The sequence below is a fragment of the Saccostrea cucullata genome, unplaced genomic scaffold (assembly GCF_032062105.1).
Source record: "Saccostrea cucullata isolate Sc308-1 unplaced genomic scaffold, CSIRO_AGI_Scuc_v1 ctg15895, whole genome shotgun sequence".
Taxonomy (NCBI): domain Eukaryota; kingdom Metazoa; phylum Mollusca; class Bivalvia; order Ostreida; family Ostreidae; genus Saccostrea; species Saccostrea cuccullata.
In genome coordinates, this window is record NW_026941371.1 from 1 (window position 1) to 13272 (window position 13272).

The 13272-nt window shown below is 34.1% G+C and overlaps 1 protein-coding gene across 1 annotated transcript; it reads right to left on the reverse strand.

Moving 5' to 3' along the window:
• Positions 1-6: 6 nt before the first annotated feature.
• LOC134257700 (uncharacterized) lies at positions 7-12655 on the reverse strand. The gene is made up of 6 exons (XM_062740289.1): positions 12507-12655; positions 9240-9354; positions 7042-7151; positions 5930-6020; positions 3858-3979; positions 7-246 (listed from the first exon to the last, which is right to left on the reverse strand). The coding sequence occupies exons 1-6, from the start codon at positions 12556-12558 to the stop codon at positions 167-169; spliced, it is 570 nt and encodes a 189-aa protein (XP_062596273.1). The 5' UTR covers positions 12559-12655; the 3' UTR covers positions 7-166.
• Between the last annotated feature and the right edge of the window lie 617 nt (positions 12656-13272).

Below are 13272 nucleotides of genomic sequence, written 5' to 3' on the forward strand. Positions count from 1 at the left end.
CCAATAAAATAAAAATCACACATGTATTTTCGAAAAATAAGTCACTTAGCAATGAAGGCGCATAACTCTGGATAAAATTTTGATCTTGTCTCCTTTCTGTTGTTTCCAATAATTCACACCTGGAATGAATGATGTCTACTAAGCAATGAGTACCTAAATTGTTGGTTTATGGAAAAATGGCCGCTAACACCATCATTGCGGCTGAGAAAACCATCCATAAGGCCGGGGTAGCTGAGAGTCTGCCACCTACAAGAGGAAACGTGTAATATTTTGATTCCCTATTCTAGCTCCGTTGTACCACCAGGGGACATGATTTGAACAATTTATAATCTAAACAACCTTTCATGTACGAAGTTTTCGAATCTTAGGTAAAACATTTTTTTCCTTATCATAGACCATTTCTACCATCAGGTAGCAAGATTTGAAAAAAAAAAAAAATTCACACGACCCTAAGAAGCTCTCACACGAGTTTCACTTCTTCTGACACAGTGGGTCTTGAAAAAAAATATTTTTAAAGGTTTTTCCTTTACATTTCAATGTAAAACCTTCATTCTTTATTGTAGCCACCCTACCCCGGGGATCATAATATGAAAATTTTAGAATTTTAACTACCTCAGTCTGAAAGCTTTCACGTAACTTTTAATTAAGCTTTTCTGGCCCAGTGGTTCTTGAGAAGAAGACTTTTAGCTCGCCCTGAGCCGAAGGCTCAAGTGAGCTTTTCTGATCACATTTTGTTCTGTAGTCCGTCTGTCTGTCTGTAAACTTTTCACATTTTCGACTTCTTCTCAAGAACCACTGGGCCAATTTCAACCAAACTTGCCACAAAGCACCCTTGGGTGAAGGGGATTCAGTTTTGTTCAAATGAAGGGCCACGCCCTCATGGGGAGATAATTGGGAATTAATAACAAGAGGCCCAGGGGCCACAGCGCTCACCTGAGCACATCGGGCTTGAATTTACTCCCCTCCCCCCTTCCAGGCGTTCATCATTTGAACAAACTAGAATCTACACTACCTGAGGATGATTCCATATAAATACCCCAGGTATCACTAATCATAGCTTTGAAGTACTTGAAAAGAAGATTTTAAAAGGTTTCCCTATATATATCCCTATGTAAAACTTGGGTCGGCCATTTTGGCCCCACCCTATCCCCAGGGCCGGGGGTCATGATTTGAAAAAACTTGAATCTACACTACCTGAGGATGATTCCACATGAGTTTCATCTTTCCTGGCCCAGTGGTAATTGAGAAGGATTTTTAAAGATATTTCCTATATATTCCTATGTAAAACTTGGGTCGGCCATTTTGGCCCCATCCTTGCCCCGGGGCTCGTGATTTGAACAAACTTGAATCTACACTACCTAAGGATGATTCCACATGAGTTTCATCTTTCCTGGCCCAGTGGTTCTGGAGTAGAAGATTTTTAAAGATTTTTTCTATATATTCCTATGTAAAACTTGGGTCGGCCATTTTGGCCCCACCCTTGCCCTGGGTCATGATTTGAACAAACTTGAATCTACACTTCCTGAGGATGATTCCACATGAGTTTCATCTTTCCTGGCCCAGTGGTTCTGGAGAAGAAGATTTTAAAACATTTTTCTTATATATTCCTATGTAAAACTTGGGTCGGCCATTTTGGCCCCACCCTTGCCCCGGGGGTCATGATTTGAACAAACTTGAATCTACACTTCCTGAGGATGATTCCACATGAGTTTCATCTTTCCTGGCCCAGCGGTTCTGGAGAAGAAGATTTTTTAAAAATGCTATTAATTTTTAACAAATTCATGATTATCTCCCCTTGGAAAAGGGCGTGGCCCTTCATTTGAATAAACTTGAATCCCCTTTACCCAAGGATACTTTGTGCCAAGTTTGGTTGAAATTGGCCCAGTGGTTCTTGAGAAGAAGATGAAAATGTGAAAAGTTTACAACAACGACAACGACTACGACGACAACGACAACAACGACAGACGACGGACAAATTTTGATCAGAAAAGCTCACTTGAGCCTTCGGCTCAGATGAGCTAAAAATTTGGTGGCATGTTTAAAAAATCCTCTTCTCAAGAACCACTGTGCCAGGAAAGCTGAATCATATATGGAAGCATCCTCAGGTAGTGTAGATTCAAGTTTGTTCAAATCATGACCCCTGGCGGGGGGAGGGCCACAATGGCCGACCAAAGTTTTACATAGAAATATATAGGCAAATTCTTTAAAAATCTACTCCTCAAGAACCACTGTGCCAGGAAAGCTGAAACTTATATGGAAGTTTCCTCAGGTAGTGTAGATTCAAATTTGTTCAAATCATGACCCTGGGGGGTAGGGCGGGGCCATAATGGCCGACCAAAGTTTTACATAGAAATATATAGGAAAATTCTTAAAAACCTTCTTCTAAGAACCACTGTGCCAGGAAAGCTGAAACTTATATGGAAGCATCCTCAGGTAGTGTAGATTCAGGTTTGTTCAAATCATGACCCCGGGGTAGGGCGGGGCCACAATAGGAAATCCAAAGTTTTACATAGAAATATATAGAACAAATCTTTAAAAATCTTCTACTCAAGAACCAACGTGCCAGGAAAGATGAAACTTATATTGACGCATCCTCAGGTAGTGTAGATTCAAGTTTGTTCAAATCATGACCCCCGGGGGTAGGGCGGGCCACAATGGCCGACCAAAGTTTTACAAAGAAAGATATAGGAAAATTCTTTAAAAATCTTCTTCTCAAGAACCACTGTGCCAGGAAAGATGAAACTTATATGGAAGCATCCTCAGGTAGTGTAGATTCAAGTTTGTTCAAATCATGACCCCCGGGGGTAGTGGCGGGGCAAAAATGTCCAGCCAAAGTTTTACATAGAAATATATAGGAATTTTTTTTTTTAATTTTCTTCTCAAAAATTGCAAAGCCATAATTGATCATATTTATATGGAAGCATCCTCAGGTAGTGTAGATTCAAGTTTGTTCAAATCATGACCCTGAGGGGTAAGGCCGGGCCACAATGGCCAACCAAATTTTTTTGCATAGAAATATACAGGAAAATTTTTTTAAAAAATATTCTCAAGAATAGCAAAGCCATGATTGGTAATGGGACTACTTTTGAATTTAAACTTTTCAATAATAAACCAATTTCTACTTTTTCCTCGCCACAGTGCTCAGGTGAGCGATGTGGCCCATGGGCCTCTTGTTATTGATCCCACCTGATTATTGTATTTTCTAAATTATCTCCCTTTGAAAGGGGCTTGATCATTTATTTTAACAATTTAAACTTCCTTTTACCCAAGGATGCTTTGTACCTACTTTTGTATAAGTTGGCCGAGTCGTTCTTGAGAAGTTAAAAATGTGTAAAATTTACAGATGGACAGTTGGACAGATGATCAGAAAAGCGCACTTGAGGTTTCTGCTCGGGTGAACAAAAAAGGAAAAGAGCAAAATTGCAACATAAATAAATTAATTAAGTATATACGCAATGTAGTTTGAGCTTTATCGTCTTTTTCCTTGGAGTTGAAGAGTTCCAATACTTAAAACGGAAGTGTGTGCTACATTTAAATCTATATATACTGTTGTACACTTCTTATAAAACAATTTTGCATAAACAAAACATCTAGAATATACGCTTAGTATTTTTTGTATATTTTTCTTTGAATTATACAAGAATTTTCATCAACTGATATCTTTTCAAAACCTCTGGTAATATATGCTGATTTTTTTTGTCTACGAACATCTCATGGCACTATAATCTTTAAATAGGAATATCTTGAAAAATTATCGGTAGGTAAGATATGTTGCGTATGTCCTGAATCTAATGCCTGCCTTAACACAACATGCAGCTTAAAGAGGTATTTCCTTATTATTTTTTTTGTAATTTTACCTGATGAGCCACACTCTTTTTCCGTTTGCTTCAGAGCATTCTGAAGATCAGAGTAAGCTGGGTTCTGCTGACAGCCCTTTTCCTGGCTTTCTACACAGGTTTTGAATGTCCTATATACCCCACTGAAATGAATTTCAACATAAAATCACTCAGTTTAAATATATAATAAGTGGTTTCACCCTAATCCTAAAAGAAAGTTTGAACAAACTTGCTTTCATGGGAATGTGACTTATCTTGGCTTTAATTTGCTGTTTTTTCAATGCACTTCAATATTAACAAAACATTAATTGCCTTACATGTATGTGGCCCACTCCTAACCGAAGGGGTCAAGAATTGAACAAAATTGTTTAAACATTTAAAAAATGTTACTATATCAATAATACTGGTATTACTCATCATGACTTTAATTTTCCTTCTGTAGCAAGTTTGTTAAAAATTGGTCCAGTGGATATGAAGAAGAAAGCAAGAATATAGAAAAATAATACAAAAACAAAGGAAAAACTTTAATTAGAAAAGCTTTCTTTAGTCTTCGGCTACAATGGGTTTATTGCCTGACGTCACGGCGTCAGGCAGTATAAGGATTGATATTTCCAAGATCCGAAAATGTGCGACCATATCTAAAGAGCTAGATTTCGTGCAAGCTGATTTACATTGGAATTCTTTACCTGCATTTTAAAAGAAACAGTTTTCAGAAAAAAGAAAGATATTACTGATGCAGAATACTGCAGTGTTTACTTCCTTTAATCTTTTTGCATGGAACAGATTATTCCATATGATTTGCCGTTTCAACATGTCCGTGTATCCTTTTTTCTGCATTTCTATACTACTGGAACAGTCCATTTATATTCTACGAAAGGGGTGAATCGCTCTTTTCGCGCCAGGTGTCATTACTAAGCTATCTTTGCGCCTTTTCCTTGGATTGTTCTATTGTATGAATGGGTGTGCTAACTTCCATGGAATTAAATAAAGTTTGTCCTTTTAACTTCCTTCTAATGCTTCAGAAATTCTATCTTCAAGTTTTATACCATTCTTTAAAACAACATACCGTATACATCAGTATACATGGTATATGTACATGTGACACTAAAGCAATGATGTTTCTAATTTGTTTACCGATCCGCGGTTGGACGATCGAGTCCAATAATAATAAACAACGCAGTTCAAGCCATCGTCTCCAGATGCATGATCTATTATATGTCTTTGTTCAGATGCACACGATATAATAAGAAAGTAGTGAATAATCTTGGATATTTCTTTCTACAAAGCCTAACTATTGAATTTACTTATTTCATTCTCAATATATCATGTAATATGTGATAGTGTCACCCCCTCCCCTTTTAAGAAAAAATATAATGAACACACATATTACTACTGTTTACTTTTGAGGAAAAAATACACTCCAACAAAATGTGTTTTTAATTATATCCATCTTTTAAAATGTTCACAATGCGTTTGATAACAGGTTTTATAATAGGTGTTACAATGTAGCTTGAAATCAATTTAGATCCAAGGGCAGATCACTCCACTTGCAGACCCCACCCCACCCCTTTCAACTACAAAGTTCTTTAGTATGCACTGTAGAGATGATTCTTCTACAAGTTCGGTAAAATCAAGGTTCTCAAAATATAAAGTTAGGATATTTTTTTAAACCCACAAAGTATTGCTCAAAAGGGTTATCACTCTTCATGCAGATAAATTGATTGATTTAGTCAGGCAAGCTTTTTAAAAAGCTGTTTCTTGTAAGACAAATGATTACAATCAACAAATGAAAAAACAATTACATTACATAAGTTGTTAACTTTACCTGGCTCCAAGACAATAATCTGAGAACAGACTTCAGTCAAAATTTATATATTTTGAATATTTTCATTATTGTTTAAGGATCATGCTTAAAAACTTGTTTGTTAAATATTTTGATTCAAACATAACTTGAAATTTGTTTTCCCTTTGACAATTTATTTCAAAAAATACACAGATCTGAAATATTGACCAAATTATATTCTCAATTTATGGTCTTGAGGCCTGAATAAATACAGAGTATACAATAAACATATTGGATTAAAGAAGTTTACCAGCTTATGTTTGGTGGTGAGTCACCTCCATCATTATCCATTTTTATTCCGGCATCAGAGTAGCATTTCAATAAATTGCAGCCAGAATCTCCTACAAAATGAAATTTCGTAACCTCTCATCTCTATTTCGGATTTTCTTATTTTATTTCATTGTGCTAAAATGTGGATATTAGCTAAAATTTTAACTAAGTATTTTTCAGAAGTTGATTTTTAATTGCATTTCAGAAAGCGTTAAATTAGTGCCGATCAATACATGTAACAGCGATCGTAAAAGTAAATTATTTTTAAGATGAAAATCTGCTGAAATTTAAACAAACCTTAAATTTGTTCCCCTTTTTAAAGTGAAAATTTTTGTTGTTCCAGTTTTGTGAAAGAGAGGGGACATTAAATCTCATTCATTTGTCTGTCTGTCACTAAATGTTTAAGCATGGTCATAACTTTTTAAGGAACAAAAACATGGCTTTCATATTTTACATGCACTTTGCTCGTGATAAGATTTACTTTTAAAGAAAATTAACAATAATCAAAATTCATTGAGTGAGAGAGGATGAAAACTTTATATTTCAAATATACTTAACATGTATTTGACAAGACTTTTCTTTTATGTAGTAAAATTTTAACCTCATGACCTTGATATTTAAGTTTTAATTACTTATTAAAAATTAACATTAGCAATAACTTTTGAATTAGAAATTTTAAAAAATTATCTTAAATTATGCGTGCATTACTTGAGACATTTTTTTAAAAAGTGTTCTGAACTTCTTAGTTCAAAATTTAACTGTGGTCGAGATTTTCGACTAGAACAGACAAGGATTTCACTTTTTTTCATATGAATTACTTATAACAAGATCTTTCGGAGGAATTTATCTATTTAAACTCATGGACTCACCTTAATATCTGATGCATTTTTCAAAAAAAAAAAATCAGCTTGGTCTTAACTTTAATTAATTAATTTTTTTTTATATGAACAGACAAACAGGACAAACAGAAAAGAGAGTAAGAATAGGCCATTAATTAATGCATGTCCATCAATATGACGAAAAGTGTAGGTTCTTTGAATTAATTTGCTTATATTTCATTCAAACGTCAGAAAAAGACTAATAAGTAGTTACCGCAATAACTATCAGCCATAGATATACCGCTCATCATCGACTGAAAGGTTGAATCTGATGCGCAGGTACTTTTGTATGGCTCAATACAGCTTTTCACCCCTCTAATCGATCTGTAAAGTATAATATTTATGAAATTTAAATATCTATCATAATTAAACTATTAAGTATCGTATTCCTGGCAGTGTAAACCAATCCATTTTTGTTTCCGTGTGTGTGTGGTGGTTTTTTATAAAGATATGCTATACGGATTTTCCAAAAGCATATAACCCTGATATATTTAAGTATAACCACGAAATCCCAAACGTACATACGATAATTAGCGTCTGGAAATATTTCAATAAAGCCAACAATTCCAAAAGAAAGTCACTGTGAATTACTATTTGATTGAAATTATTTGAGGCTTTCAAATGCATCACTTGAGAAGGTTTGATAATTACATGCTTCAAAATGTCAAAAATATATTTTAAAACAATTTGAAAATGAATGAAATTATAAAAGTAGGACATTGTGACCTACCTTTTAAGAAATATGCTTTAAAGTCTCAAGATGCATCAATTTACTTATTAACAATAAGATTTGATGATTATTAACCTCTTATAGATTCTGAAAATAATAATCTCAGAAAGTAGGTCACGGTGACTTACTTTTTAATGAGCACGTGTCAAAGCCCCAAAATGCATAAACTGAAAAGAATTGGTGATCAAAGGCTTCAAAATATTGAAGAGATTCAAAAACCAACCTGAAAATTAATACAATGAATTTAAAAATTCATAAAGTAGGTCACCGGAACCTTTTTATGTCAAATGATACTTGGTCATCAGATGCATCAACTAAGCATCCTCAGCCTTATAGAAAGCACAATATCAAAGTTTTGAGAACACATAATTTTTGGCAACTTTGAAGTGACCTTAAGGACTAAAAACCCACTGCTTTAATTGTCAATTTTTTTTAAAACTTCCCAACATTTCATCAAATGCTATTATAGCGTCAGAGGTATGAGGTATGAAGTGCTGTATTTATTTAAGAAATGGTTTTTATATCTGATCATTATATGAAGAAATTTTAACACAGAGGATAGAAAAAGTAGGATTTATCACAAGAAAAAATCAAAAATATAAAGTGTATATGAAAAAATTACTTAGTGCCATGCATATGAAATTCATAAGTAAAGCGCTGCTTTCTAAGTCGGAATTTCACAATGTTATATGAAGTTGTAAGAAAAGAATACATGTCAGCAAGAGTTATCTTTAATGCGAATATTATTTGCGTTGAAAAAAATGTTTTATCAACAAAAATTCCACATTTGATACTTAAAACATTAAACAATTTTTAACCTTTACGTAAGTTTGGTGATAATCTGCCCAGTGGTTCTTGAGGAGATCTTTCCTTAGTAAACAGTACTTTTGATATATGATTTCCTTAATTATCTCCATTTCTTTAAAGGTCATACCCCTGTTTCTGGTATAAAAGAGAGCCCTTAGACCAAAATATCTTGTGACTTTGACAGAAACTGGTTAATAGGTTTTTGAATTATGGCCCAAATTCAAAATGTTGAAGCACACGGCACACCACACAAATGTCCTTATAAAACCTTTGAGCCTTTGTTCAGAAGAGCTGAAAATAGTTTCAAAAGTAATTTATTATTGAAATTCTCAATTATAAAGAGTCAATTTGCAGGTTTAGTAATAGCTAGTGACTTTAGCTGGCCGAAAAATATATACAAATAGACCGGTAGCTACAGTGCCACCCATGGAAAAAATTGTACATTTATTGCACACTCTTGTTTTTTATTCTTCCAAATTGTTACCTCAATTGTAGGAAGCAATTTCAATAAAATCCTTACCCCTCTATCAACATTTTTCAGTTTACATGGGGTACTATCAACTACAAAAATTCCTTTTGAAAACCGGAAAAAGAAAATAAAAAGGTCATCAGATGTTTTCATTTCAGGACAGGAAGATATATAAAAACAATTATAAGGTAAGGTTTATTGTGGAAAAGTATTCTGAATATGTTAGGAACACCGGTTAGTACCCCCTGTAGTCCCAGTTTTAAAACCATGTTGTATCGGCAATATTTAATGACATTCAAATTCCCGAATTTATAAATAAGTTCTTCCAATACACCGGGTATTTTTTAAATTGTCCCTTCTGAGTCTAAGTAGTAAGAAATGTAAGTCAAAATACACAACTACTCACGCGCACAAGGCCTGTAAATCTTGAGCTGACAATGAATCCAATGATCCCATATTTGACATATCAACCCCCGCAAAACATTTGGACATCTCTCCTATGTTACATTCTGAAGACACTCCTGAAAAAGAATTTTTTCCGTATAATGACAGAAATACCATCATTAAAAACTGCAAAATCACTTATTTTCGTTGGATCAAATTTTCGTGGTTTATTTTAAGATGCACCATGAGAACCTGCATTTAGCTTTTTTAATGACATGGAGCAATTCCAGAATTTATTTAAAAAGCACCTAAATTATCTGCTAAGAAGGAAGACTAAATAATTCTCGCGTTTCACTATATTAGGTCCCCAGCCTAAATCTTGAACATCCGCCAAAGGTCCATGAATTTCACAATTTTAGCAGAGTATTCAATGTTCATTATAAACCTGACAACGGTTTGACTGTTTTATGTTCACGAGGGAAAGAATACGATTTTTAAAGAAAGTTCTTATTTTCATGATATTAGCCCCATCCCTACGGCCATGAATTTTTACATGTTCTCTACCCTGACATCCATTAATGCTATAAGCAAAAGTTGGTCCTGTAGTTCAAGAAAAGAAGATGAACAGGCCAAGAGCTTATGACTGATGAATAATGCATGATAACGGATGAAAACGCTAGCAGTGCAGAGGGATGAATAATAAGCATACTGAAAGGAAGACTGATTCTCTCGCAATTTGTGTTGTAGAATTTTTATTGTTTGGTTCAAGCCACTTTAAAGTAATCCATGGAAAGGTCTTGTCACAATTAATGCTATAAGCAAAAGTATGAAGTCCTTAGCACAAACCGTTTAAAAGTTATTGTGAAGGTAAAATGAAGCATGAAAGTGTCAAGAGGTCAAATGTATCGGTCACCAGATATCCCCCTTGTAATTCGTATTTTTCAAGCCACTTTATTTTCAATTTTTATGCAATTTACACTACCTCATAATGCTTTTATATAGTTCCAGCCTGTTTTCAGTTTTTCTCGAGAAAAAATTTTTTTAAAGATTTTTCCTACACATTTCAATGTAAAACTTGGATTCCCTATTATGACCACACCCTATCCACGGGGGTTATGATCTGAACAATTTAGTATCTACACTACCCCGGGATGCTTCCTTAAATTGCCGAGTATAGTTATCGAGTTATCGATTCTTAAAAACTTTTTCCTATTTATTTAACTGTAAAAATTTCTTGATGTGGCCACACCCCCTGAGGGGATATAATTTGAACAATTTAGCATCTATTCTGCCTCATAATTCTTCCATAAAACGTTCAGCTTTCCTGCTCTAGTGGTTAATTCCTGAGAAGAAGATTTTTAAAGATTTTTTAATATATATTTCATTGTAAAAATTATTATTTGTTTGGAATTGCCTACCGCCTCATTGAAATGCCCCCTCCTGAAAAAATTTTATTGACCAAAGGTAGGAAGATTTTATTTTTTATTGCCAATTACATTTATCACATGCACCATACAAAACACTGAAATATAGTGTCAGATCTATGTAAAATTTGGTTTTTTGTTGATGGTAGATATATTTTTTTTAAAAGTCCGAAAATGTATTTACTGTTTACTGAGATTTTTATCAAAAATTTAAAATTTATCTTCAATAAAAAAAAATATTTTTCCTCCCGCCCTCCTGTGTCTGAAACCCTTCAGCATTGTTCAAGCGGCAATTCCAAACAAAAAATTTTTTAAGGATGGTCTTGTGGTCACATCCTATCCTCGTGGTTATGATTTGATCATTTTATAGAATCTACTCTACCCCAGGATGCTTCCATAAAATTTTCAGCTTTTTTGGCCAAGTGGTTCTCGAGCAAGAGATTTTAAAAGATTTTTCATTTATATTTCTAATGAATGTAAAACTTGCATTGCCCTTTGTGGCCCCACACAAGTGAGTTTTGTAGACAATTGAACGAAGGTCGGCGATCTATTATGAGGTTCACACTACTGACCTTCGTACGCTCTCAGGAGCTATAAATAAACAATTTGCCTTGCAAATGGTTACGGGAATTTAAATATGCAACTTACAGTAGATTGAATGGTACTGTTTACACCCTTAGGATGCACATGTACCAGTACCAGTCTTTCAGCATCTATTGCACATAAATAAAAATACGAGGGATGGGCATTAACCAGGGAGGTCAGACTCGGTTCTTTTTAAAGTGAGGAATAGTTAGGCAAAGAAAGGTTTGTACATATAAAAAAAAAAACAAAAAAAAAATGCTCATTACCCGATGGCTAGCTGCGTGGACAAGCGTTATATAAAAAAAAAAACGTGGGCGGGGAATGGTTATTCATAAAATGGAAATTCCGTTTCAATTTATTTGAAACTAGAATAAAGGGGGGTGGTCCATTTCCTTCTCCTTGATAATTTGTTCCTGGTAATTTTTTGTGACTTTATCGTGTTTATCAACGTTTATCACAAAGTACAAATTGTGCTATACAAGCACAGTATAAGGAATATCGGTACTGAAGATGCAAAGTTTTATTAAGAATCTAATATAAAAGGAATATGCTTTTAGTAACTAAAACAACTAAGAAATTGCATTGTTATTTATCCCTACTTTTCTTTCAATTTTGTTCTAAATTTCTTGACAGGGGATGGGTTGTTACAAAGAATCGCTCCGTCAGACAGATGGAGGTCGAATAAATTACCACAAATACGAATACAGTGATTAAAATAAAAAAGAATGGTTTCAAAAAATTGAAGAAAGTGAAAATGAAACTTGTCTTTTACCCAATATCTCGGTGGAAAATGAATAATTTAGCATAATTTGGGTGGATTATCTTCACCATAAAGAGAATATCAAAACAAGCGCCCCCTTTTTGCAATTTTCTAAGCGCCCCGGGCGGTTAATAAGGATTATACGGTAGAAGTAATTGTAACGCACGTGTCGTTTGTTGTTTTAGAGACAATTTATTTCCTTTCTTATACAACTTGTTTTACATTTTTTATACGCTCTATTCTTTTTTTTAACCTTCTGATAAATCCTTGTACAGAACGTCTTTTTTTATGTAAGTTTTTTTTGCGACAATATATGTGTTCTCTGTTCGCGGCGATTTTATCCGTTGAGGATTGCAGATCACTTGCCGCCGGGAAAACTTGGATCAATAAGATAGGCTAGACTTTATGTTACTTTACACCCATACTCACAGACTTCTCACCCAAAACAAGGAATGTCTCATCTCAGTTTGAATGCATAAATATAACTAATTTTAAGAAAAAATTGTCGATTTTATCTTACCTGAGAAGAACACAGAAAAAGTAGTAATTCCGATTATAAATAGAGAAACCATTTTGTCTTTCCTTGCAGTGGGTCAATAGTTGCTGTCAAATCTCCTTTGGATTTTTTTTATACGCACACACACATTCACTGAATACCGTCTGCGGGGTTTCTAAGGGGAAAGGTTGTGTTTTACGATAATTAATGCCAACCTCTTGAAACGTTGACCCAGAAAAGGCGGAGTAACTGTCATTATTCAAGAGAGAATGCTTCAAATGAGATATGCTATTTATAATACATTTAATGATCATGACGAATGTTTTGATTAATACGTAAAAATGTTAAACCCAGATGCTAGCTGGGGTCAAGAAAAACCCAGTTTTTTTTTCACTTGCACATTTGTAGGAGATTCTGGCTTCGTCAAGTAAAGTAAAAATTTCGTACACTGAATGTTCCAAAATAAAAATTGTTAATTGTATAAAGATTAGATATAAATACTATTAATAATTTAAATATCATGACGCATGTTATGATGTATACTTAAAAAAGAACGGTAAACCCAGATGCTTTTAGTCATGGAAACCCCAGTTTTTATTTCCTCTTGTGTATTTGTGGGAGTTTCTGGCTTCATCAAATAACCTAAAAGTTGTATACATGTAGAGAGAACTTAAGTTTTCTGTTCCTAATGTTACATTGTAGAAGATTGTTTTATAGCAGCAAGGCTGTTGTTTAATCGAGAGAATAATGCTGACCAGCACGATTATCCAATAATTAAACAAGAGGCCTA